The 25,284-nt window shown below is 47.4% G+C and overlaps 1 protein-coding gene across 2 annotated transcripts in view; it reads left to right on the top strand.

The window, feature by feature from the left end:
- The window catches only part of KIF13B (kinesin family member 13B), a 227,945-nt gene that overhangs the window by 174,769 nt on the left and 27,892 nt on the right, over positions 1-25,284 (top strand). The window contains exons 28-37 of one of the 2 annotated variants that reach the window (XM_063123719.1): positions 811-937; positions 4,791-4,846; positions 6,054-6,178; positions 7,574-7,750; positions 15,376-15,468; positions 15,883-16,035; positions 16,612-16,689; positions 16,948-17,001; positions 19,670-19,690; positions 24,203-24,308. In XM_063123719.1, coding sequence (XP_062979789.1) covers positions 811-937; positions 4,791-4,846; positions 6,054-6,178; positions 7,574-7,750; positions 15,376-15,468; positions 15,883-16,035; positions 16,612-16,689; positions 16,948-17,001; positions 19,670-19,690; positions 24,203-24,308 — 990 coding nt within the window. The remainder of the gene's footprint in view (positions 1-810; positions 938-4,790; positions 4,847-6,053; positions 6,179-7,573; positions 7,751-15,375; positions 15,469-15,882; positions 16,036-16,611; positions 16,690-16,947; positions 17,002-19,669; positions 19,691-24,202; positions 24,309-25,284) is intronic. The other variant, XM_063123720.1, reaches the window with a different exon arrangement.

The raw sequence follows: 25,284 nt of genomic DNA, 5'->3' as shown, positions 1-25,284 counted from the left end.
CCTGGGACGCACTGTTAGACAGCAGGTCTTGGAGGGGCGATCAGAAGGTGGTGTTGAGGGATTCCTGTTCAATGCCCTGGCTGTTGGCCTGTGATGTCCCTCAAGGTTCCATCTTATCCCCCATGCCATTTAACATATGCATGAAACCGCTGGGAGGCATTGCCCGGGGTTCCAGGGTTCGATGCCACCAGTATGCTGATGATACCCAGCTGTATAGCTCAGTTCAGACAACACGTTTCTCAATGGTGGTTTTAGAGCTCCATGGTGGAGTTTTCACACCATCATTGAGAAATGTGTTGTGTGGCAGGAAAACTCCACCCCATGGTGGAGGGGTTTTTTTGGGGGGGGAAACCTTCCACACACAATATCCACGCTGTGCAGAGGAGAGTTCCTGCACAACCAGTGTGTTGTGTAGAGGGTCCGTGCAGTTTTCCATTGCGTTGAGTTGACTTTTCTCACTGGCTACAGAGTTCCCTGGCAAGAGCGGCGATTGTTTTTTTGCAGTAATGGCTGATGGGATACCATTGGGAGGACCAGGGGAGAAAAGAGAGGGTGGAGGAACTGTCAGTCAAACGTCGCAATAGATTTTCCTCAACTCCACGGAAGCCCACAGTCACGCAGTGATGGAGTTAGAACATGCTGTGTGTGGAGTCCCTCCTAAAAACTCAACCATTGAGTGTGTTGACTAACGTGTTGTCTGAACTGACTTCTTTCCATCCTTTCTTACTCTGGGTCAATTTAGGGTGGGGTGGAAACCACATGTGTGTTTCGGACAGTCCAGTAAAAATTAAAACCATTGACCTCTTCCAGACAAAACAGAAGACGATGCGGACCGAGAGGCCCAGTTGTTAGAGATGAGGTTGACCCTGACAGAAGAGAGGAATGCCGTCATGGTGCCTTCAGCTGGCAGTGGGATTCCTGGAGCACCGGCTGAATGGTAAGGCCTTTGCACTTTAATAAAGTAGCCGTGAAAATGTGGTAGAACCGTTACCCTCATGGATTGCTTAGATTATTCATTTGAAATATTTATACACTGCCTTTCTTTATCAAACCACAGTGCGATATTCAGAATTCATTAAAGCAACAATTAAAAATAAAATACAAAAATAAAAACAAACCATCTACTAAGGTAGGTATTAAAATCAGTAAGTGTCTGGTAAAATACCATCAAGGGATGGCGCCATTCACATTGCAGCGGAGATAGAACTCCAAAGGCAGGGAGCCAGAACAGAAAAGGCCCTCCCCTGGCTGCCGTCAGGTATACCTGTCCAGTTCACGGGATAACCAAGAGGCCCTGATCTGTAGATTTATTATTTATTGCATTTTTATATCGCCCAATAGGTGAAGCTCCCTGGGCGGTTCACAAAATTTAAAACCATCCTGCGTTGAGCAGGGGCTTGGACTCGATGGCCTTATAGGCCCCTTCCAACTCTGCTATTCTATTCATATAAACTATGAAGTATAAAACAAAACAGTATAAAAAACATGATATAAAATACAATATAAAAGCACAACCAGGATAAAATCAGCAGCAGTGCAAAAATACAAATTTAAAATACAAATTTAAAACAGCCAAGTTAAAATTAAATTTATAGACTGTTAAAATGCTGAGAGGATAAAAAGGTCTTCACCTGTCTGAAAGAATGTAGTGTAGGTGCCAGGCGAACCTCCTTAGGGAGCTCATTCCACAGCCAGGGTGCCACAGCAGAGAAGGCCCTGCTCCTGGGAGCTACCTGCCTCACTTCCTTAGATCTCTGTGAACGGGGACAGAATGATACGGGAGGAGGCGCTCCTGCAAATGGATTCCTACCATTGGCTCACGAACACGGTGTGAGAATATAAAAAGCAGACAGGGAAAAGCAGCAAAGACGTTTACCGCTCTGGAAGGTGGTGGAGCAGTGGTCATCCGCTAGAAATGGCTGCATAGGTGTGGCTGAACCAGATTTGCGGGGATGTCGGCTTCATGGTTTCCCAGACAGGGTAGCCGAGTCTGCCTGGACAGTTCACAACCATAAAACGCAAGGTGACAAAACACAATATCAAAACTTTTCATAGTTTAAAAGGAGAAGGTCAGGCCAAAGTAAAACCCAGGGGAAGCCAGCAGAGGTCACCACCACCAGGTAGAGAAGGGGGGAAAACAGAGCGGAGGGTGAGTGAGCAAGTGGCTTGGTAGGTGGGCGGCCAGCCTCAGCAGGCAGGGGGGGGGGTTCTACAGCACGGTCAAGGCAGTGGGGGGCCATATGGCAGTGCTATATCAGCAGCCCTCTAGAGTCTGGCACCGGTCCTGGGTGCTTCAACAGCTTCACGACATTGTTTTACATGTATTTCCATGAAGAATAAAATAAATGATTTGGCAGGGGCAGCTTAAAAGGCTGCAGAATGGCCTTGGCGAGCAAAGTCCATAGTGGTCCGTATCTGGGCCTCCAACATACAGATTGGGTGGGATAGCTAACACCCTAGAAGACAGAAACCAACTTCGAAGCGATCTTGATAGGCTGGAGTGCTGGGCTGAAAACAACAGAATGAAATTTCATAGCGATAAATGCCAAGTTCTACACCTAGGAAAAAGAATCCAAATTCACAGTTACAAGATGGGGGATACTTGGCTCAGCAATACTACAAACGAGAAGGATCTTGGAATTGTTTTAGATCACAAGCTGAATATGAGACAACAGTGTGATATGGCTGCAAGAAAGGCACATGCTATTTTGGGCTGCATTAATAGAAGTATAGCTTCCAAATCACGTGAGGTACTGGTTCCTCTCTATTTAGCCCTGGTTAGGCCTCATCTAGAGTATTGCGTCCAGTTCTGGGCTCCACAATTCAAGAAGGACGCAGACAAGCTGGAGCGTGTTCAGAGGAGAGCAACCAGGATGATCAGGGGTCTGGAAACAAAGCCCTATGAAGAGAGACTAAAAGAACTGGGCATGTTGAGCCTGGAGAAGAGAAGATTGAAGGGAGACATGAGCACTCTTCAAATACTTGAAAGGTTGTCACATAGAGGAGGGCCAGGATCTCTTCTCGATCCTCCCAGAGTGCAGGACACAGAATAACGGGCTCAAGTTAAAGGAAGCCAGACTCCAGCAGAACATCAGGAAAAACTTCCTGACTGTTAGAGCAGTACAACAATGGAACCTGTTACCTAGGGAGGTTGTGGGCTCTCCCACACTAGAGGCCTTCAAGAGGCAGCTGGACAACCATCTGTCAGGGATGCTTTAGGGTGGATTCCTGCATTGAGCAGGGGGTTGGACTCGATGGCCTTGTAGGCCCCTTCCAACTGTGCTATTCTATGATTCTATGAACTCTTCCTTTTAAAAACTGGGCCCCGCTCCCTCTATGATCCTGTATGTTATGTTGTGCTGCATTAGAGAAGCGAGGGCAAAGGCTATGAATGTGGGGGTCGGGGGCAGGTAGTTTTCCCCTAGTTGAGAGATTTCTGCCCAGCAGCCTCCAAGAGAGCGCACGGGGTGAAGAGTGGAGCCGGGGAGGCGGCGGTGGGCGGCGGAGAGAAAATCAGCAAAAGCTGAAAAAGTATGAATAATTTTCCTTAGGCTCAATATAGCGAAATGCCAGAAATGCTCTCCACTTAAAGCAGCAGAATTATTAACCAAGCTTTAATTATGATCTTCTGTAGGAATGGAATCAATATTTATTGCTACTGCACTTTAGCTGATTTAAAAGAAAAATGTTAATGTTAATTGCCTGGTTCATTCACTTAAAAGGCCGCTCCTTACCCGTGGTCCTGCATCTATCGGAACATTGCTCTGGATTCCGGGTTTCACATCCCCGCCTTCTCGTTGGTCAGCAAATATGCCACGAAATCTTTCATTCAGAACATTGGGAACAGAATCAAGCCCAGCCTGCAGGCACTGGGACACACGGAGCCAGAAGACGCTGTGCTTAATACTATATTTGAGGTCTGGTTAAGAGAGCCAGGAAGTCATAGAATCATAGAATAGCAGAGTTGGAAGGGGCCTGCAAGGCCATCGAGTCCAGATTCCAGCTGGACATCAGGAAAAACTTCCTGACTGTTAGAGCAGTACGACAATGGAATCAGTTACCTAGGGAGGTTGTGGGCTCTCCCCCACTAGAGGCCTTCAAGAGGCAGCTGGACTACCATCACAGAATCATAGAATCACAGAATAGCAGAGTTGGAAGGGGCCTACAGGGCCATAGAGTCCAACCCCCTGCTCAATGCAGGAATCCACCCTAAAGCATCCCTGACAGATGGTTGTCCAGGCACTGGGTCACGCGAGCTGCAATGGTCAAGGAGCCAGAAGACGCTGTGCTTAATACTATATTTGAGGTCTGGTTAAGAGAGCCAGGAAGTCATAGAATCATAGAATAGTAGAGTTGGAAGGGGCCTACAAGGCCATCGAGTCCAACCCCCTGCTCAATTTTAGGCCTTAGCTAGACCTAAGGTTTATCCCGGGGTCGTCGCTGCCTGCTCCTGGGATCCCCTGTGTGTCAATTACATGAACAGGGATGACCCCGGGACGGTCCCAAGATAAACCTAAGGCCTGAGATCCATAGACACACGCACACGATTTTTCAACTGAGAACGCAGCCTTGGTTGGAACTTGGCATGGGAGGTACCGCTTTGTCCTCTGCATCTACAAGAGTGAATTTAAGATAACGCCACATTCATCAAGGTGATTGTTGCCTTGGCCTACAATTCTGTGGGCACTGAATGGAACATACAGTCGCTGCGCACCCCAGGGAACGTGTCCTGCCTGAAGTCTGCCTCGATTGATATGCCTGTGTTGTTCATGTCTCTTGTTTCCTTTTAGGACACCTGTGCCTGGCATGGAGACGCACATTCCGGTCATTTTCCTTGATTTGAATGGTAAGTTGCAGCACAGACTAGAAGTAACACTCAAAATATGCCAACAACTCAGCGAAAGGAATACAGAAAGGATTCTATCTAGCTGCAGGTGAAAACCAACTCTGCAAGGCATTATTAGGGGTCTGGTCAACCATCTGCTCCTTCCTTCCTGCGCAGAGAGTTTGCACTGCACCTTCAGTTACGGCCTTCTAGCCTTAAAGGTTTAGTCGCTCTTTCAGGCTAGAAGAAAGTGCTTTTGTGTGCAACCTCGGTATTGTCACAGGCAGGGCCGGTGCCGGACTATTTTGCACCCTAGGCAAGGTGAGCTCCTTTCACCCCCACCCCCAAAATGCCAACTTTGATTTTTAAGAACAGATGTTTCCTGGAAGTAAAATAAGAAGCACAAAACTTGAATCTGCTAAATTTATTTTAAAGTGCAAGAAATACGTCATGCCAATTATAGCAAACAAATTGGAAAGGAACGTTTAGGGGTCTAAAATGCATTTTTTAATAGAAATATCACCTCCAAATCATCCCCCCCAACTCACACACACACTCAGCATCACTCACTCCAGACAAAAAAAAAACCAGTATGAAATTTTAAAACAGTAAAATCCAACAAGATGTAGTGATGGCCACCCATTTGGATGGCTTTAAAAGGGGGTTGGATAAATTCCTGGAGGCGAAGGCTCTCGATGGCTACTAACCCTGATGGTTGGGTGCTATCTCCAGTATTCGAGGCAGTAAGCCTGTGTGCACCAGCTGCTGGGGAACATGGGTGGGAGGGTGCTGTTGCACCATGTCCTGCTTGTTCATCCCTGGCCGATGGCTGGTTGGCCCCTGTGTGAACAGAGTGCTGGACTAGATGGACCCTTGGTCTGATCCAGCATCAGGGCCCTTCTTAGGTTCTTATGTATTCTAGAGACAGGCATTACACAAGGACTTGGGGTGGTATAACATGCAAGGATTGCGATTGGTCGTGGCCTCATTTTAGCGTGCAACTGTGTTTGGCTCTCGGACGTGCTATAGCGCACCTTCCCTGAAGGGCTCGAACCCTATGCCTGGGCCGCGTTTGATCCTTGCAGCGAGAGTTAAATGTGCGTTGGCAGCCCAGCCTGAGAGGTCATGAGTCGTCCAGGCCTTCCTAGGGAGCTTTCAGACTGAATTTCCCAGGTCCTGCGCTGCAGCTGCTCACCGGATTCCCATGTCTTCCCTCCCCTCCCTATAGCAGACGACTTCAGCTCTCAGGATAACCTCGATGAGCCGGAAGCGGGTGGCTGGGATGCCACCCTGGCTGCTGAAGATGAAGAGGAATTCTTTGAACTGCAGATCGTAAAGTACCACGAGAGCGAGGTAAGGTAGCGGGCAGGGGCACTGGGGTCCGGGCAAGGCCCTGTTTCCATCACAAATCAACAGAGCCGCGTTCCAATCCTCATAAGACAAGAAATGTCCAAGAGCCTAAAAGAAGCCGCACTGCGTTCTCAGCCTCTCACAATCCTACGAGGCAATCTGAGGCTAGCTGGTCCGTAACTTATCCCCAAAGAAGCCAAAGAGAAGCAACGTAGTTCTCCCTGAGGGAGGCACACTGGTCCCTGGGCTGTGCCACTTTTCACTAAGGTACGCAAATGGTACTCCCCGTAGTAACCTACGGCTGCGAGAGCTGGACCATAAGGAAAGCTGAGCGAAGGAAGATAGATGCTTTTGAACTGTGGTGTTGGAGGAAAATGCTGAGAGTGCCTTGGACTGCAAGAAGATCCAACCAGTCCATACTCCAGGAAATAAAGCCAGACTGCTCACTTGAGGGAATGGTATTAAAGGCAAAACTGAAGTACTTTGGCCACATAATGAGAAGACAGGATACCCTGGAGAAGAGGCTGATGCTAGGGAAAGAGGAAGGCAAAAGGAAGAGGGGCCGACCAAGGGCAAGATGGATGGAGGATATTCTGGAGGTGACAGACTTGACCTTGGGGGAGCTGGGGGTGGCGACAGCCGACAGAAAGCTCTGGCGTGGGCTGGTCCATGAAGTCACGAAGAGTCGGAAGCGACTTAACGAATAAACAACAAAAACGCCAATTCAGTGGATGCTGACCGTTCCGATGTCAGTGGGGTGGTGAAGCACCTCAGATCGCTTCATTAGAGTTCTGACTGGAACCCAGAGCGGATGTACTGCCCCACTGACGTCGGAGCCATCAGCCTCCACTGGGGAAATTGCCTCATTGGATGCCTCTTCGAGCCCAGACATTCCCTGCACGCAGAAATCAGTTTTGTACCCTTGCCTTCTCCCTGACAGGCTAGTTTTCTTTCAGCGGGGATATTATTATGACCACACGACAGCAACGGGCCTTCCATCATGCGAGCCCCGTTTAACCCCTCGTTGCAAAATAAAACTTGGTCTCAGAGGAGTTCGCTTTTTTTATTTTGTATTAGTTTCGCACGTTTTAATTAATGAGCAGGGAGCACATCAGCAGTGCCCTCCGTGTGATGCCCACTCACGCGCCGGATTCCTCCCTCTCGTCTTCAGGGGGTCCGGATTCAGGAGCCGCTGGGGCCAGAGTAGGGATCAAGCGCTTCCGTTGAGGAAATGGCTTGCAAGGCCATGTGTAGAGTGCACGTTTCTCCCTTGGGAATCCACTTAACTTTCCAGGGTGCGGGGGAACGCTGTAAAACACACCCTTGCAAAGCCTTTTCCATAGCATGATGTTTAGCCCAGCTCTGGCTGAAATTCATTGCCAAGGTGGGATTTTGCAGGCGAAGGCGGAAGCATCCTGGGACTCCACTGTCCACGACTGCACGCAGCTCAGCAAAGGGACGGCAGCAGAGCAGAGGGTCTTCCTCATCGTGCGGGTGACGGTGCAGCTCAGCCACCCCGCGGAAATGCAGCTCGTCCTTCGTAAGCGCATCTGCGTCAACGTCTACGGGAAGCAGGTACGGACCTTAAAGCGGGAGTGCGGAGCTACCGGCCCTGGGGCGCGATCCAGACCTCTTGGCATCTCAGTCCGGCCCTCTGGGATTTCTCAGGTGGCCACACCACCTCCCTTGGCCACGCCCCTTCCCCTTCAACTGCTAAGCCACTGGGATCATAGAATCATAGAATAGCAGAGTTGGAAGGGGCCTACAAGGCCATCGAGTCCAACCCCCTGCTCAATGCAGGAATCCACCCTAAAGCATTCCTGACAGATGGTTGTCCAGCTGCCTCTTGAAGGCCTCTAGGGTGGGAGAGCCCACAACCGCCCTAGGTAACTGGTTTCATTGTCGCACTGCTCTAACAGTCAGGAAGTTTTTCCTGATGTCCAGCTGGAATCTGGCTTCCTTTAACTTGAGCCCGTTATTCCATGTCCTGCACTCTGGGAGGATCGAGAAGAGATCCTGGCCCTCCTCTGTGTGACCACCTAGAATCATAGAATCATAGAAGAGCAGAGTTGGAAGGGGCCTACAAGGCCATCGAGTCCAACCCCCTGCTCAATGCAGGAATCCACCCTAAATCATCCCTGACACGTGGTTGTCCAGCTGCCTCTTGAAGGCGTCTAGTGTGGGAGAGCCCACAACCTCCCTAGGTAACTGATTCCATTGTTGTACTGCTCTAACAGTCAGGAAGTTTTTCCTGATGTCCAGCTGGAAAAACTTCTTGACTGTTAGAGCAGTACGACAATGGGTGGTAACAACAGCCTTGCTGGGTCAGGCCAGAGGTCCGCCAAGTCCAGCAGCTCAGCCAGTCAGATGTGTTGGTGCTCAAGGAAACAGACAATCAAAAGCAAAGCAAATAATAATAATAAATTTATTTCTTACCCGCCTCTCCAATCTGATCGAGGCGGGGAACAATAATATACGGTAAAATACATAACACTAAATTAAAACATAATATACATTGTTAAAAACATCCTAAAAAAATATCCTAAAAACATTCTAAAAACATCTTAAAATCCCTCTGGATAGGCCTGCCAGAAGAGATCAGTCTTTATAGCTTTCTTGAATGCTAGTAGACTGTTAAGTTGATGAGTCTCCTCCGGCAGGCCATTCCACAGTCTGGGAGCAGCAGAAGAGAAGGTCCTCTGGGTAACAGTTGTTAAGCTAGTTTTCGCTGACTGAAGTAGATTCTTCCCAGAGGACCTGAGTGTGCGGGGTGTAGGGTGACCCTATGAGAAGGAGGACAGGGCTCCTGTATCTTTAACAATTGCATAGAAAAGGGAATTTCATCAGGTGTCATTTGTATACATGGAGAACCTGGTGAAATTCCCTCTTCATCACAACAGTTAAAGCTGCAGGAGCTATACTAGAGTGACCAGATTTAAAAGTGGGCAGGACTCCTGCAGCTTTAACTGCTGTGATGAAGAGGAAATTTCACCAGGTTCCCCATATGTACAAATGACACCTGCTGAAATTCCCTTTTCTGTGCAACTGTTAAAGATACGGGAGCCCTGTCCTCCTTCTCATAGGGTCACCTTAGTGGGGTGGATTGTACGGGAGAAGTCAATCCCACAGGTAGCCTGGACCCAAACCATGTAGGGCTTTAAAAGTAATAACCAACACTTTATACTTCGCTCAGAAACTAATTGGCAGCCAGTGAAGAGATTTTAAAACATTATAATTAAAGCTTGCCTTTTATTGTCCCGAGTTCAAATCTAGCACCCGGAAGGGTTTCTCCTCCTTTTCCTTTTCCCCGGAGTAATGGTATTCGGAATGTGAAAGTTCCATTGAGCTGTCATGGCCTACAGCTGTTGATAGACAAGGCCCTCCATGGAATTGCCCAGTCCTTTTTGTTTAAAGAAAGCTATCTAAGCTAATAAGACATCTTACGGCAGTGCATTGTGTAAGCCAGCCAGCCCCAACTTGCATGCTGGGAGTTGTAGTCCAACTCATCGGGAGGGCAGCAAGTCGGCAAAGGCTGCTGTGAGCAGGTGAGATTTTGGGTGGTGCAGGAGTGTGCGAGTGTAAATGATGCCATTAATTTATTTATCTATTTATTTATCACATTTCTATACCGCCCGATAGCCGGAGCTCTCTGGGCGGTTCACAAAAATTAAAAACATTCAAAGTATAAAACAACAGTATAAAACCATAATATAAAATACAATATAAAAGCTCAACCAGATAAAAACAGCAGCAATGCAAAATTACAAATTTAAAACACCAAGTTAAAATTTATTTATTTATTAGTTAAAATGCTGGGAGAATAAAAAGGTCTTCACCTGACATCTAAAAGCATATAACGTAGGTGCCAAGCGAACCTCCTTAGGGAGCTCATTCCACAGCCGGGGTGCCACAGCAGAGAAGGCCCTGCTCCTGGTATCCACCTGCCTCACTTTCTTTGACAGGGGCTCGCGGAGAAGGACCCCTAAGGATGACCTTAGGATCCGGGCAGGTACATACGGGAGGAGGCGTTCCTTCAGATAGCCTGGCCCCAAGCCGTTTAGGGCTTTAAATGTTAATACCAGCACTTTGAATGGGGCCCGGACCTGGACTGGCAGCCAATGAAGCTGGAAAATGACTGGCGTGATGTGGTCTCGTCGGCCAGTCCCTGTTAGTAACCGTGCTTCCCTGTTTTATACCAGCTGAAGTTTCCGGACCATTTTCAAAGGCAGCCCCACGTATAACGCATTGTAGTAATCCAAACGAGAGGTTATCAGAGCATGGATCACTGTAGCTAGGCTATCTCTGTCCAGATAAGGGCGCAGTTGGTATATCAGCCTAAGCTGATCAACCCTGTTAGAGGCCATTTTATACCCTTGGCTTCCGCTCTAGCTTCCAGGTGGGGTAAACCAGAGTTAAAGCCATCGTTACGGTCTGAAGTTCTCAGATATTTCACCAACCTTCTGCCTGACCTACTGGTATTGTAACTATCCTTAAAGAATATTTTCTCTCCCTGCTCGGCGAGGTTTTCATGGTCATTGCATCCCTGAAAGCGACCGGCTCTGGATCTTAACGAAAGACCGGTGGGAACTCAGATGTCTTTCCAGAGCGTCTGCCACGTGTGAAGGTTCCTCCGCCTGCTTTCCTGGTTCCGAGCTGCGTCCCGAGGGACGCGCGCCCGGAAGCGTGCCTGCCGTCGCGATGAGCAGGACACCCAAGGCGACTCGGCCTAGCTACGGTCTTGCCTCTTCCCAAAGGTTCCGGCTTAGCAGAGTTGGTGTCCCTTAACTAGGAAGGATTGAGGTGAAGCCTTCCTTGCTACTCACGATGGCTTCATCCAGAGAACGTGCTGGCCTTTTGGTTTAGCATCTGCAAGGAAAGCGACAGAGTAAATGGTGTGGGCTTTTGGAGTGCCGTTTCTCCTCCAGTTCCTTGCTCTCAAATCCTGCCTCTGAGTGCCACCCCTTGCAGACTTAGAAAGGTGGAAATCCATTGGCTTCCCCTCCGTCCCTGAGTGATTCTAGGACTCCGGCCTGGAGCATTCCCGATCCGCCTGCCTTACTGATTCTCTTCCTTTCGTTTTCTTTCCTTTCCCTCTTCCTTGCTCCTGACTTCATGGGCAGTCCCTAGAATGCTGCATAGAGGCTCCAGGAGGGTAGCAACCGATGACCACTACAGCATCTTGGCAAACACCTTTTTTTTCCTGCATGGCTTCAATGTGTGTAAGACGCTGAAGTATTGAGAGGATGTTGTCAGCCTCGGTTGCTGCTGAAATAGATAATCTCATCCCCCCGGGGAACTTTTAACAGGCAGCGTTTGATAGGTTGTACCTTCGTGAGCTTTTTCTGCATGTTAGCGAAATACGCTTCGGCAAGCCCTAGGTTGCCCTGTGGGTCATTCCGTCATCCTGCAGAGGCTATCTTGTTTCAGTGGTCTTTGTGAGGGGGCCCTCTTTCTGTTGCTGTTGTGCTGAGATGTGGCTGATGGGATGGGAACCCGGGCTCTGTGCGTGTGCGTCCGCTTTTTCTGCCGTGCTCATTTCTGTCTGGCTCTACAACAGCTGGGGCGTGGGTGGAGAGCAGGCAGAAAGTGGAGGCTTGAGTGAACTGAAGATGTTAGGCTTTAGGGTGAACCTACAGAAAGGAGGACAGTGTTCCTGTATCTTTAACAATTGTATAGAAAAGGGAAATTCAGCAGGTGTCCTTTGTATGCATGCAGCACCTGGTGAAATCCCCTCTTCATCACAACTGGTAAAGATACAGGAGCAGTGCCCTCTTTTGTATCTGGTCAGGAAGGCAGGGCTCCTGCAGCTTTAATGGTTCTGATGAAGAGGGAATTTCACCAGGTGCTGCATGCATACCGGTGACATCTGCTGATATTCCCTCTTCATCACAACTGATTTGATGCTTGCAGCCTTTGTAATTTCATAGAATCATAGAATCATAGAATAGCATAGTTGGAAGGGGCCTACAAGGCCATCGAGTCCAACCCCCTGCTCAATGCAGGAATCCACCCTAAAGCATCCCTGAGAGATGGTTGTCCAGCTGCCTCTTGAAGGCCTCTAGTGTGGGAGAGCCCACAACCTCCCTAGGTAGCTGATTCCATTGTCGTACTGCTCTAACAGTCAGGAAGTTTTTCCTGATGTCCAGCTGGAATCTGGCTTCCTTTAACTTGAGCCCATTATTCCGTGTCCTGCACTCTGGGAGGATCGAGAAGAGATCCTGGCCCTCCTCTGTGTGACAACCTTTTAAGTATTTGAAGAGTGCTCTCATGTCTCCCCTAAGTCTTCTCTTCTCCAGGCTCAACATGCCCAGTTCTTTCAGTCTCTCTTCCTAGGGCTTTGTTTCCAGACCCCTGATCGTCCTGGTTGCCCTCCTCTGAACCCCCTCCAGCTTGTTTGCGTCCTTCTTCAAGTGTGGTGCCCAGAACTGGACGCAACTGGAGGGGTAAAGAGTGCCGAACCCTCCCCTCACCAACAGTTTTACCTCCCTTGCAGCCTCTCTTCCCATTTGCTTTTCCGCTCAGCTGCCATCTGGTCCTGGAGGAGACCTTGGCTGAGAGAGACTGCTGGGAGGTAAGACTTGGACTTGGGGGGGGGGGAGTTTTTATCCACTCACCCATGCACCCCCTTGGCAGTTAAAACTGACCCTCTCTCCTTTTCTCCCTCTCTCTCTCTTTCCCTCTCTCTCTCTCTCTGTGTGTGTGTGTGTGGTTGGGGCAGTCCTGCGTTAAGCCACACTTCCAAGAGATGAGGCTAAAGAGCAACGTCCATGTTCTGGGGTCTGTCAAAATTGTTTGGCCCAGAGACAGGGTGTTAAAATTTATGGCAGAGTTTGATAGCTCACCTGAGCGTGGAAGTAGATCCTCCCCAGCAAGAAGCTAGGAAGTTGTGTGTGTGTCAGTGGCCCCATTCAGAAGACACCTTAAACCATGGCTTTAACCACAGTGGTTAAGCCAGAAAGCCAGGCTGTGTTCAGGAGACACCTTGAACCATGGCTTTAACCACGGTGGTTAAGCCAGAAAGCCAGGCCGTGTTCAGGAGAAACCTTAAACCATGGCTTTAACCACGGTGGTTAAGCCAGAAAGCCAGGCTGTGTTCAGGAGAAACCTTAAACCATGGCTTTAACCATGAGTTTAAACCAGAAAGCCAGGCCCCATTCAGAAGACCCCTTAAACCATGGCTTTAACCACTGTGGTTAAGCCAGAAAGCCGGGCTGTGTTCAGGAGAAACCTTAAACCATGGCTTTAATCATGATGAATAAAGCAAAAAACCTTATTCACTGTGGTTAAAGCCATGGTTTAGGGTGTCTTCTGAACGGGCCCTGTGTGTGTAACTTAATGAGACCCAAAACCTCCCAAGCTAGAAGGCTCTGCCTTATACTCCTCCAGTCTCTTTTGTGTCCAGCTGGTATAATACTGTGTCCTCTGACCTGCAGCCGTTCGTCAACGTCTTGGCCAGGGGTCTTTCCCCAGCCCTCGAACCAGAGGTCATTTTATGGAGGCTCTGGGAATCGAAAGGGCAAAGAATGACCTCTGGCGCTGAGCGAGCCCCCGCACGCCCGTGTTCCACAGAGAGGCTCAGCTGGCTGAGTTCATGACAGCCATTGGCAAAAATCCTCCATCAATTTCTTTCCCGTACAGCCTGCTGGCCTTCTTAGCTATTCTCCACCGCCGATATGCAACCCCAAATGTGTATTTCAAAACGGTATCAATAACCTTCCAGGGCGGCCAGCCGTTTGCAGCAACTCGGGATGACTCATCCCTGCATTAATTCAGGAGTCGGGATTTTAACCTCGCGAGGCACCCTGTCAGCATAAACAATGGCTCGGCCCGTCTTAAATCTCTGTTTGCAGCTATCTCTGCGGCCGGCGGTTCAGTGACCAGACTGGCCTGCAAATTCAAGGCACAAGTCACTCGGAACTCACAAGTAAATACACGCGTGCAAAGAAAGGATTGGGAGTGTTGGTTAAAAGGTCACCTTGCTTGGCTTTCTGTAATGATGCAGAGAAAAAACAACAACGCTTGGGGTCAGTTCACAAGTTTACTTTCTGGGAATCTGAAAAATGGTCCCACACCCAGTTTACAAGGTGGCATAAGTCTGCTTGGACTCAGTTCCCCACATTCATACATCTCACCGGGATGGATTGGAGGGCAGAGGGAAACTAGCTTTTGAAGGTTCCCAGAATTTCCTGTCTGTGAAGGTCCCGCATTGCATGAGGCGCTGGAACAACAGGGCTACAAGTTTTCATTGGTAGATCATAGAATAGCAGAGTTGGAAGGGGCCTACAAGGCCATCGAGTCCAACCCCCTGCTCAATGCAGGAATCCACCCTACAGCATCCCTGACAGTTGGTTGTCCAGCTGCCTCTTGAAGGCCTCGAGTGTGGGAGAGCCCACAACCTCCCTAGGTCACTGGTTCCATTGTCGTACTGCTCTAATAGTCAGGAAGTTTTTCCTGATGTCCAGCTGGAATCTGGCTTCCTTTAACTTGAGCCCGTTATTCCGTGTCCTGCACTCTGGGAGGATCGAGAAGAGATCCTGGCCCTCCTCTGTGTGACAACCTTTTAAGTCTTTGAAGAGTGCTCTCATGTCTCCCCTCCATCTTCTCTTCTCCAGGCTAAACCTGCCCAGTTCTTTCAGTCTCTCTTCATAGGGCTTTGTTTCCAGACCCCTGATCATCCTGGTTGCCCTCCTCTGAACCCGCTCCAGCTTGTCTGCGTCCTTCTTGAAAGGGCCCAATTATAATCTAGTTCTGGTGCATTATGCTCTTTTTTACGTTCCCTAATAGAAAAGGTGGCCTTTCCTTCTCAAGAGAGGCCATAGTTTTTCTTTCTTGAATTATAACCTATCGCTCAGTTTCATAAAGGCGGCTTTTGTTTCGTTAATATGCAGATGCATTTAGATCTATTTGCTTAATGGGTTCGAAAGCAGATGGCTGATCAACTAAAAGTTAATGAACTTTGATGGCAATCCTTCTTGCCTATTTGGGGCGGTTGAGGGGAGGGGATTGTGTACCCCAAGGACAGAATTTCCTGAAGGTAAATGGGCCCCGTTTTGCTTTCCTTTTTGCTAACCCGTAACTGGCTGTGTTTCTGTTGTGCAAAGCAAGCTGCTGCTGTGTGCGTTGGCTTCATCTTGTCGAAAGAGACGTACGTGTCTTTATCGTTGATGTATTTGAAGCTATGAGGTTTCTTTTACCCCCAGGGTTTTGCTCAGAGTCTCCTGAGAAGGATGTCGTACCGAAGTTCCGTGCCTGGTTGCGGGGTCACCTTTGAAATAGTTTCCAATATCCCAGAGGTGAGTATTTTGGGGGGTGTAGAGCACGCTGCTTCCAAAAGACCTCTCTTCCGTGCTTGTTCACGCAGCCGGCTGTTTGCTTTGATATCACCCCTGAAGAGTCCACAAGCTATGGAGCTTCAGCCTCGGTTGGTTCCCTGCCCAGACCCACAGCGGATGGGGGCCGTTTACACGGCTGACTTGCTTTGTGCGTGGCTGATTCCCAAGCTGGTCGTGGTGAGGAGGGTCTTCGCCTGCTTTTTCCAGGGACCCGTCCCACGTTCCTAACTACAGTGGTGGCCAAAATTATGGACACGCTTTTTGAAAATTTCATGTTTGGAAACATGAGGTTCCCTGTGGTTTGATCTCTGCTGAGCGATTTTCTTTGGCGCGACAGGAGCTTTGCTAACTTGAGAGGCTGTCTCTTCCTTTCAGGACGCTCAGGGGGCAGAGGAACGTGAGGCGCTAGCAAGGATGGCAGCCAACGTGGAAAACGCCACTTCAGCTGACTCAGAAGCCCACATAGAGAAATACCTCCGAAGTGTGCTGGCCGTGGAAAACATTCTCACACTAGACCGGCTACGCCAGGTAAGCAAAGGCGAAATAAAAATGCTATGTGGCTATTAGCCACGGAGGATGGAGTTGCCGCCCCTGCTATAAAACCACCTGACGCGGTTCAATGTAAGCAAGTGTAAGGCGATAGCACACAACCATCAAGGCTAGTAACCATCGAGAGCCTTCGCCTCCAGGAATTTATCCAACCCCCTTTTAAAGCCATCCAGATTGGTGGCCTTCATTACATCCTGTGGCAGTGAGTTCCATAGTTTAACTACCGTATTTCTTCGATTGTAAGACGCCATTGATTGTAAGACGCACACTAATTTCAGTACCGCCAAGAGAGAGAAAAAAACCCTAATATACACCTGCGATTCTAAGACACACCCCATTTTTAGAGATGTTTATATGGGGAGGGGGAAAGTGCGTCTTAGAATCGAAGAAATAGGGTATGAGCTGTGTGAAGAAGTCCTTCCTTTTATTTGTCCCGGATCTCCCACCCATCAGCTTCATGGGATATGACCCCTTTGGGTTCTAGTATTTTGAGAGAGGGAGAAAAATGTCTCCCCGTCCACATTCTCCATACCATTATCAATTTATTTGTTGCAGGAGGTCGCTGTAAAGGAACAGCTAACGGGCAAAGGAAAACTGTATCGGAAGAGCCTCAGTTCGCCAAACGTCAATCGAGTGAGTTTCTACAATGTGCTTAAACCTCACCTAGAAGCAGTGGTGGAGTGTGTGTGTGTGTGTTTGTGTGTGTAAGAGGCAGAGGGCACTGTGGCGGTTTGAGAGGAGGCAGATAACAGCTCTCCAGCAGGGAAAAGCACACTGGAATATGACCACCGTACATCCTTAGCACCTCCTGTTTTGGACCGCTGTGTTGACTTTTCTCTGTTGGTGTTGGGCTCACGTTTTAAAGCCTCCTCTTTATTTTTGCGCTTTCAGCTCTCCGGAAGCCGCCAAGATCTAAACCCACCATACAGCCTCGCTACTTACAAAGTAAGCTTTGATCATTTCTTACTGGAAAGTTTGGGAGAGCCACGCTGTAGCTATAGTTGAAGGCTGAGCTAGAGGGCCATCCCTTTTCCCATCCAGAGCTAAGCAGGGCCAGACCTCACTCTTGCTAAACTTGGCATTAAGCCACTGGATATTATTTAGTAATAGGACCTTTCGGGGGAGGTGAAACGGAACCTTTTAATTTTAAGATGCTTTGAGAATTATTGTAAGCATTACATTTTTGAAACTGCTTTCGAAAGGATTCTTGGAATCCTAATTGCTGAGTGGTTGGCTTTAGCAGAACTGTCTGATCCCAAGACATGACTAGACTGTTGAGAGGCATAACGGATCTCCCAAGTAGCAATAGAAGACACCCGCTCTGGAACTCAGGCCTTAGCTAGACAGGGCTTTATCCCAGGGTGATCCCTGGGATTGTCCCTGTGGATCCACATGACGCACAGGGGATCTTGGGATCAGGGAGGAATGATCCCTCCCTTGCCCTGGGATCATAGAATCATAGAATAGCAGAGTTGGAAGGGGCCTACAAGGCCATCGAGTCCAACCCCCTGCTCAATGCAGGAATCCACCCTAATGCATCCCTGACAGATGGTTGTCCAGCTGCCTCTTGAAGGCCTCTAGTGTGGGAGAGCCCACCACCTCCCTAGGTAACTGATTCCATTGTCGTACTGCTCTAACAGTCAGAAGCTGGAATCTGGCTTCCTGTCACTTGAGCCCGTTATTCCATCTCCTGCACTCTGGGAGGATCGAGAAGAGATCCTGGCCCTCCTCTATGTGACAACCTTTCAAGTATTTGAAGAGTGCTCTCATGTCTCCCCTCCATCTTCTCTTCGCCTGGCTAAACATGCCCAGTTCTTTCAGTCTCTCTTCCTAGGGCTTTGTTTCCAGACCCCTGATCATCCTGGTTGCCCTCCTCTGAACACACTCCCGCTTGTCTGCGTCCTTCTTGAATTGTGGAGCCCAGAACCAGATGCAATACTCTAGATGAGGCCTAACCAGGATCTCGCCCTACACTTTAGGTCTGGTTTTTCCACGGTCTCGGGCTGAGCCTGAGACCACAGAACGTGTAGCCGGGTGTCGCAGTTTGTCCCAACTCCTCGCAGTTCATCGCGAGGAGCCAGGACCAGCGTACGGGGCACAGAGCTCCTCAGGAGCTCTGCGCCCATTGGGGGTGGGGTGGGGTGAGCGGGGAAATGTATTTATTTTTTAAAAAGGACTTACCTTTTGCACGCAACCGGTCGTGAGCTCCTGTGTCTTAAAAAAAAAAAAGCTGGTGCAACACCTCTCCCTCCGAGGTCATCACGCGCCGCATGTGAACTGAGAGGGAGATCTCACGATAAAAATATCGCGGGATCTTCACTCCTCTGTCCCGCTAGACTGGTAGGTCTAGCTAAGGCCTTAGATTCCGCAAGAGCGCTGGAACCTGTCTGTCCTCTAACCAGCTCATTAATTGGAGTTGTTTTTCATTGCAACTCCAAGCTGTCTGAACACGTACTGGGACATTCCTCGACCTGGTGCCCTCCAGATGTGTTAGACTGCAGTCTCCCAGAATTCCCAGGAAGCCTGGCTGTGGACCAAGTCGAGAATATGGTGGCCACAACCCACATCTGTTTCAGGGAATAGCCCGGAGGTGGGGCACTCTACCGATGGAAAGTAACCTGTAGGACCAATGCTCTCCAGGACAGATCATAACACCCCACAAAGCATTAGATTGCAGCTGAGTAGGGTGTTAGATTCCAAGTTTCAAAGCGGCCCTGAGTGTAGGAATCTTCTTTAAAATCTTTTTTTTTTTTTAACGAAAAATCATTGCGGTTTGACGATGATGATAATGAGGCGCAATCTCTTCAGAGGCGAGCACTTTAAAGTCCCATTGGCTTCAGTGGGATAGAGTTGAGTATGTTTTTGAATCTCACTGCGCTGAAATCGATGGGACTTAAGGGTCAAAGAATCATAGAACAGCAGAGTTGGAAGGGGCCTACAAGGCCATCGAGTCCAACCCCCTGCTCAATGCAGGAATCCACCCTAAAGCATCCCTGACAGCTGCTTCTTGAAGGCCTCTAGTGTGGGACAGCCCACAACCTCCCTAGGTCATTGGTTCCATTGTCATACTGCTCTAACAGTCAGGAAGTTTTTCCTGATGTCCAGCTGGAATCTGGCTTCCTTTAACTTGAGCCCATTATTCCATGTCCTGCACTCTGGGAGGATCGAGAAGAAGTCCTTAGCTGTGGCCGGATTGAACTTGTGGATGTTACCAGTTTTACCGGCATGAGTAGCCGCCTGAGTGCTGTAGGGGATAAACAGTTACTTCAAGACGACCTCTTGTTTTTCTAGGGTTAGATCCAGAACTAGGCATGCTTAGAGTAGACCCATTGAAACCAACGGGACAGGCTTGTCAAAACTTAACTTAAGCCCTGTTGGTTTCAATGGCTCTAAGGTAAGCCAACCCTGGATCCGAACCCATGTATTTATAGCCGACTTGGAATCTGAAACATCTACAAAGGGTCCAGGAAGGCAAAGTCCTCTGTGTTCAAAGTACAATTGTTTTCAACTGGAGAGGATTGTTCATAATCTGAATTTTCATTGTTTCTCTTTCTTTTTTATGTTTTTCTTTCTTAACCCTTCAACGGTATCCACCCTTCCTTGCATGTGTCAGTGTCCCCAGGTCCTGGCAGAGGTAACTAATTCATTAGGTTCACCTAATGAACGGGATAAATATATTATCCCATGCTGGAGTGCTTTGCCCTGAACCTCTTGGCTCTAAACTAACCCTTTAAAGTCTCCTTTGGAAATGCTGCCGCGGTGTTTCCTTGCGCTTTCGTTAACCTAGGAGTCGTTCTGTGGCCTTGGCCTTGCTTTTGAAGTGGTGAGCCTTGCCTGCTTGATCCGAGCGCTCAAGGAGGCCTTGCTATGGACAGCTGCAGTGCCATTAAATCGTACGGAACTCTAGGGTGTAACCTAAGCCCCCAACGTTAGGTGCCTGCCCCAAGGAGCTTACAGTCTAAAGGTTATCAGCAGGGTTGTGCGGGGAACAAATGGGTAGCGAGGGATGTTTGTGAGCGAGTGCAGGAATGAGAATGTGTAAATAAGAATTTAGAGAAGGCCTGGGGTTCAGACGAGGGAGCCAGAAACCCTGTCTCAACAGGGACCAGCTACATGCTTCCGTGAAGCATCCTGTCACGGCATCAAGGCAAAACCTATGTGGTGCAATACTGAACAGCATTCAGTGCTCCCAATGTCCCTCGAGCATGGAGGGCCTATTGAGCTATCAGAGGCTCATACCTTTGATAAATCCATCCTCCATTAATTTGTCTAAACGCCCCCTGGCTTTCTTTCTTTCTTTCTTTCTTTATTTTACTACATTTCTATACCAGCCAATAGCCAAAGCTCTCTGGGCAGTTCACAAATTAATTTATTCATTTATTAATTATTCACCCATTTATTATTTTAATTATTTATTGTTTTATCATTTTAATTGTTTATTGGTTTATTAGTTTCATTATTTATCGATTTATTGTTTTAATTGTTTATCCATTTATTATTTTAATTATTTATCAGTTTATCAGTTAGCAATTTATTATTATTATTACTTATCAGTTTCTGAGTTTCATTATTTAGCAATTTATTATAATTATTTTAATTATTTATCAGTTTATTAGTTTCATTAATTAGCAATTTATTATTTTAATTATTAATTATTCATCAGTTTATTAGTTTTATTATTTAGCAATTTATTATTATTATTATTATTTTAATTATTTATCAGTTTATTAGTTTTATTATTTAGCAATTTATATTATTATTAATATTATTATTGTTATTGTTTTAATTATTTAATTATTTATCCATTTATTAGTTTCATTATTTAACAGTTTATTATTATTATTAATATTGTTATTGTTTTAATTATTTAATTATTTATCAGTTTATTAGTTTCATTATTTAGCAATTTATTATTATTATTATTTTAATTATTTATCAGTTTATTAGTTTCATTATTTAGCAATTTATTATTATTATTTTAATTATTTATCAGTTTATTAGTTTCATTATTTAACAATTTATTATTATTATTAATATTATTATTGTTATTATTTTAATTATTTAATTATTTATCAGTTTATTGTTTGTTTATTTTCATGCCTACAACTTCCAACCACCCCATCCAGCATAGTGAATGGTGAGGGGTCATGGGAGTTGCAGTGTTAAAGCCACAAGTTGCCCGTCTGTAATGTATTTACTTACTATAAATTGTATAAACTGTTCCACGTCGAAAGATATCAGACCAATAAATTAAAATGCAAAATACAAAAAGTTGCAGCGAAAGCAAATAGATAATTGAGGTAATCCGAGGTCACTGAGGGCATCCGAGGGCCTGCTCCTGGTGGTTCCCCATAGACCCATCCTCCGATTGGAGTCCGCCAGGGGAAGAGCCTTCAGCGTGGTGGCCCCCCTCCTATGGAACTCCCTGCCTCTGGAGGTCAGGCAGGCGGCAACTTTGTATTCCTTTCGGCGCCCCCTGAAAACGTCCTTGTTCCAGGAAGGCTTTCCTTAATGACCAGCCACAGTTCACTGTACATTTTGCTTCTTTTAAAAATCTATTTTATCAAGCCCCCATCCATAGTCAGTGCATGTCATCGGCGAAACACCAGTTTGCATGGGGCCTTGCTAAGACATGCTAGTTTTCAGTTCCCTGAGCCCTGCAGGACGTATATCAATCAGAGGAGAAAGGGGAGAATGGGAGTTTGAGTCATCAGATGAAATCCCGATTCGTCCCCCTACCTGAGAAGCAGAAGGAAGGGCTAAGACATGTTTGCGTTGGTACTGGAGGGAGAATCTGTTACCGTGTGGATTTAGCAAAGGTAGCAAGAAGTGGATGAGTGCTTCTAAAAGTAGAACTTGTGGTAGCGGCTTTGCAAAGTTGTTTTGCTGATGCTGTGGTTGATGAAATTGGATATTCATGGCGACTCATGCAGCATTTTTTGTTGCTGCTGTTTTTCAAAATGGGAAGGTCCGGGGTGAGCTTCCATTGAAAGGGCACCTTCGTATGGGCAGAGCTGATCCTGAGCAGACCATGTTAGTGGGGGCTGGGAGGCAAGGGACCCCAGTGGGATTTGCCCCCGGGCTGCTTATGGGGAGGCACTTTCTGCTCACCCTGGAGAAGCGGGCGTATGGCGCAGGGCAGGGCAGGGCTTATTCAGGAATAGGGATGAGAATGAGCAGGACCACTTGGGAAATGCTGAGACATCCATGCAACGACCTTGTGCCAGTGTGAGCCAGAGAGCACATGATGTTCTCAAAAGCGGCTGATGAGAATTACTTTAATGAAGTCTGACCTTGGTGCCCAGTCATTTGGCAAGAGGTCTGGCCAGACAAATCATGAATACGTTTGTGCTTGTCTTTCTCTATTATAATCCTTTCGGAGAGACTGAAATGCCGGGACCCTGGTCGTCCTCTTCCTTTCTCGGCTCAGCACTGCCTCCAAAGAAAGGGGGTGGGGTGGGATGGGTGATTCAACCAGCTAGGTCCTCCCCAAAGGACAATGATCATAGAATCATAGAATAGTAGAGTTGGAAGGGGCCTCTAAGGCCATCGAGTCCAACCCCCTGCTCAATGCAGGAATCCACCCTAAAGCATCCCTGACAGATATTTGTCCAGCTGCCTCTTGAAGGCCTCTAGTGTGGGAGAGCCCACCACCTCCCTAGATAACTGGTTCCATTGTCGTACTACTCTAACAGTCAGGAAGTTTTTCCTGATGTCCAGCCGGAACCTGGCTTCCTGTAACTTGAGCCCGTTATTCCGTGTCCTGCACTCTGGGAGGATCGAGAGGAGATCCTGGCCATCCTCTGTGGGACAACCTTTCAAGTATTTGAAGAGTGCTATCATGTCTCCCCTCAATCTTCTCTTCTGCTGTCTGCTGTCACTAAATGAAACTGGTTTTCCCAAATTGATCCCTCCTCAAACGATGTGCTATGCAGCCGTCGCTTGTTGGGCTAAGCAAAACCAGCGCAGATGTGGTGGATGCCCATTGGGCACCTTCTGATAACGTCAAGTCCAGTGGATCGCCACTGCGGGGTGGTTAAATTTCATCAAAATGTGTTGGGTGGAATCTGGCTTGCCTGAACTGATGCAACATGTCTGAAATCCCATATCAGCGAAAAGGAACAGAAATAAACAGTGAGTTGAGCAGGAGAATTCAAAGGTCTGGCTTCCAGTTGGCTTTCCCTGAGCTTCAGTAGAAGAGGTACTGGTTCCTCTCTATTCGGCCCTGGTTAGGCCTCATCTAGAGTATTGTGTCCAGTTCTGGGCTCCACAATTCAAGAAGGATGCAGACAAGCTGGAGCGTGTTCAGAGTAGGGCAACCAGGATGATCAGCGGTCTGGAAACAAAGCCCTATGAAGAGAGACTGAACGAACTGGGCATGTTTAGCCTGGAGAAGAGAAGATTGAGGGGAGACATGAGAGCCCTCTTCAAATACTTAAAAGGTTGTCACACAGAGGAGGGCCAGGATCTCTTTTCGATCCTCCCAGAGTGCAGGACACGGAATAACGGGCTCAAGTTAAAGGAAGCCAGATTCCAGCTGGACATCAGGAAAAACTTCCTGACTGTCAGAGCAGTACGACAATGGAACCAGTTACCTAGGGAGGTTGTGGGCTCTCCCACACTAGAGGCCTTCAAGAGGCAGCTAGGCAGCCATCTGTCAGGGATGCTTTAGGGTGGATTCCTGCCTTGAGCAGGGAGTTGGACTCGATGGCCTTGTAGGCCCCTTCCAACTCTGCTGTTCTATGATTCTATGATTCTATAACTTAGTTCTCCTTATTCTTTTTTTTAAAGCTCTTCCACCCTCTGTTATATGTGTCAGTTTCTTGCTCTTGGGGTGGGATGGGGTCATTTTAGAAGGCCAGAAGTATTTTTAAGAGTTCTGTCCTGTTATCCAGTAGTTACTGAATCGTGGTCCGTAGACTACGGGCCGGAGAGGTGCGGAGAAGTTCTCAGGGATGGTTTTGCACAGCAAAACCTCTCCCAACCATCCCCTCCAACACTGGGACAAGGATTCCTGTTCTTGTTTCCTTGCTTGTTTTGCAATGTGATGTTTCCTGTGGAAGTTTGTTAAGCGCTTTCTGCGTGTCGGTTGTTTCTTCTGGTTTTATCGCTATGGGCGTCTTTTCTTCTTCTTAATTCTTTCTAGAGCCGTTGGGAAAGCCAGCAAGACATTTCGCAAACCTCAGCAGATTCCAACCGGTCCAGGACAAGTCTCCCGGGTTCTCCTCAGCAGAATGGGTCTCCTGATCCAGGTAAAAAAAATACCACCAAGCTCCAAAGCAACAGTGGCAAGCAGTTCCAGAAGAGCGTGTTAATTCAGCACTCTGATCTTGAGTTCGAATTTGTACCTTTGCAATCCAGTGGGTTGGAGGGTAAAGTATGATCCGATTAAAGGACCACAGACTCAAGATTTTAATTGAAACAAATTATTTGGTCTATTGATATACAATGCTTGAAAATAATATGATTTTCATATGGAAGATATTATTATTTTGAAGACAGACATAGTAACATTACAATTTAGAAAATATTATAAATGCTCAAAAAAAGGTCATAAGAAAGCGATCAGTGAACCAACAAGACAATAAATGGCATAAGAATGGTATTGAAATGTCATTAATAAAATAATCAAAGGGATTTGAATAGTTATCCTAGGCTTACATCTCCCTAGGACATTGTTAGACTGGGATATTATTAACTTGAATAACTTCAGTATTATTAGATATATTTTTTACTATGATAAGCAAAATTCATACCTACCGATTCAATGTAGTGGGACATGTATCCTTCCATCTCTAGCTGCATCTGAGCCAGAAAAATGAATGAATGAAAGAGGGGTTGGGGGATAGAAAGTATAAAACAACAGAGCGAAGTAGAACGGTGTCGTGTTTGTTTGCAAACTCCTGCTTTCGATGGGAGGCAAATGACGAGGCCTGCTAGGTAATCCACAAAGCTTTTATTAAGCCACAATCATCTCTTCCACCTGAAGAGAGTCTAATCCCTTGGAAACTTCCCTCTAGGCAAAACTATGCAAACTAAGCGAGACAATTGTCCGACCAAGGAGAACAGGAAACCGCTTCCCAACTGCCTGTAACTTCAGAGTGCCTGGTGCAGAGGCAGGTTCTGGCGTAATTGAACTGACTTTCTCACGCCTTCCTTACTCCCCGTGCGTTTGAGCTTCTGACGGACCCTAGCATCAGTTAGCTTGTTGGGGCACTCACCTCCGGA

Source organism: Elgaria multicarinata, chromosome 4 (assembly GCF_023053635.1).
Source record: "Elgaria multicarinata webbii isolate HBS135686 ecotype San Diego chromosome 4, rElgMul1.1.pri, whole genome shotgun sequence".
In the NCBI taxonomy this organism is placed as follows: Eukaryota; Metazoa; Chordata; class Lepidosauria; order Squamata; family Anguidae; genus Elgaria; species Elgaria multicarinata.
The sequence above is the reverse complement of the archived record's forward strand: the minus strand, read 5'-3'. Positions and strand labels throughout refer to the sequence as shown.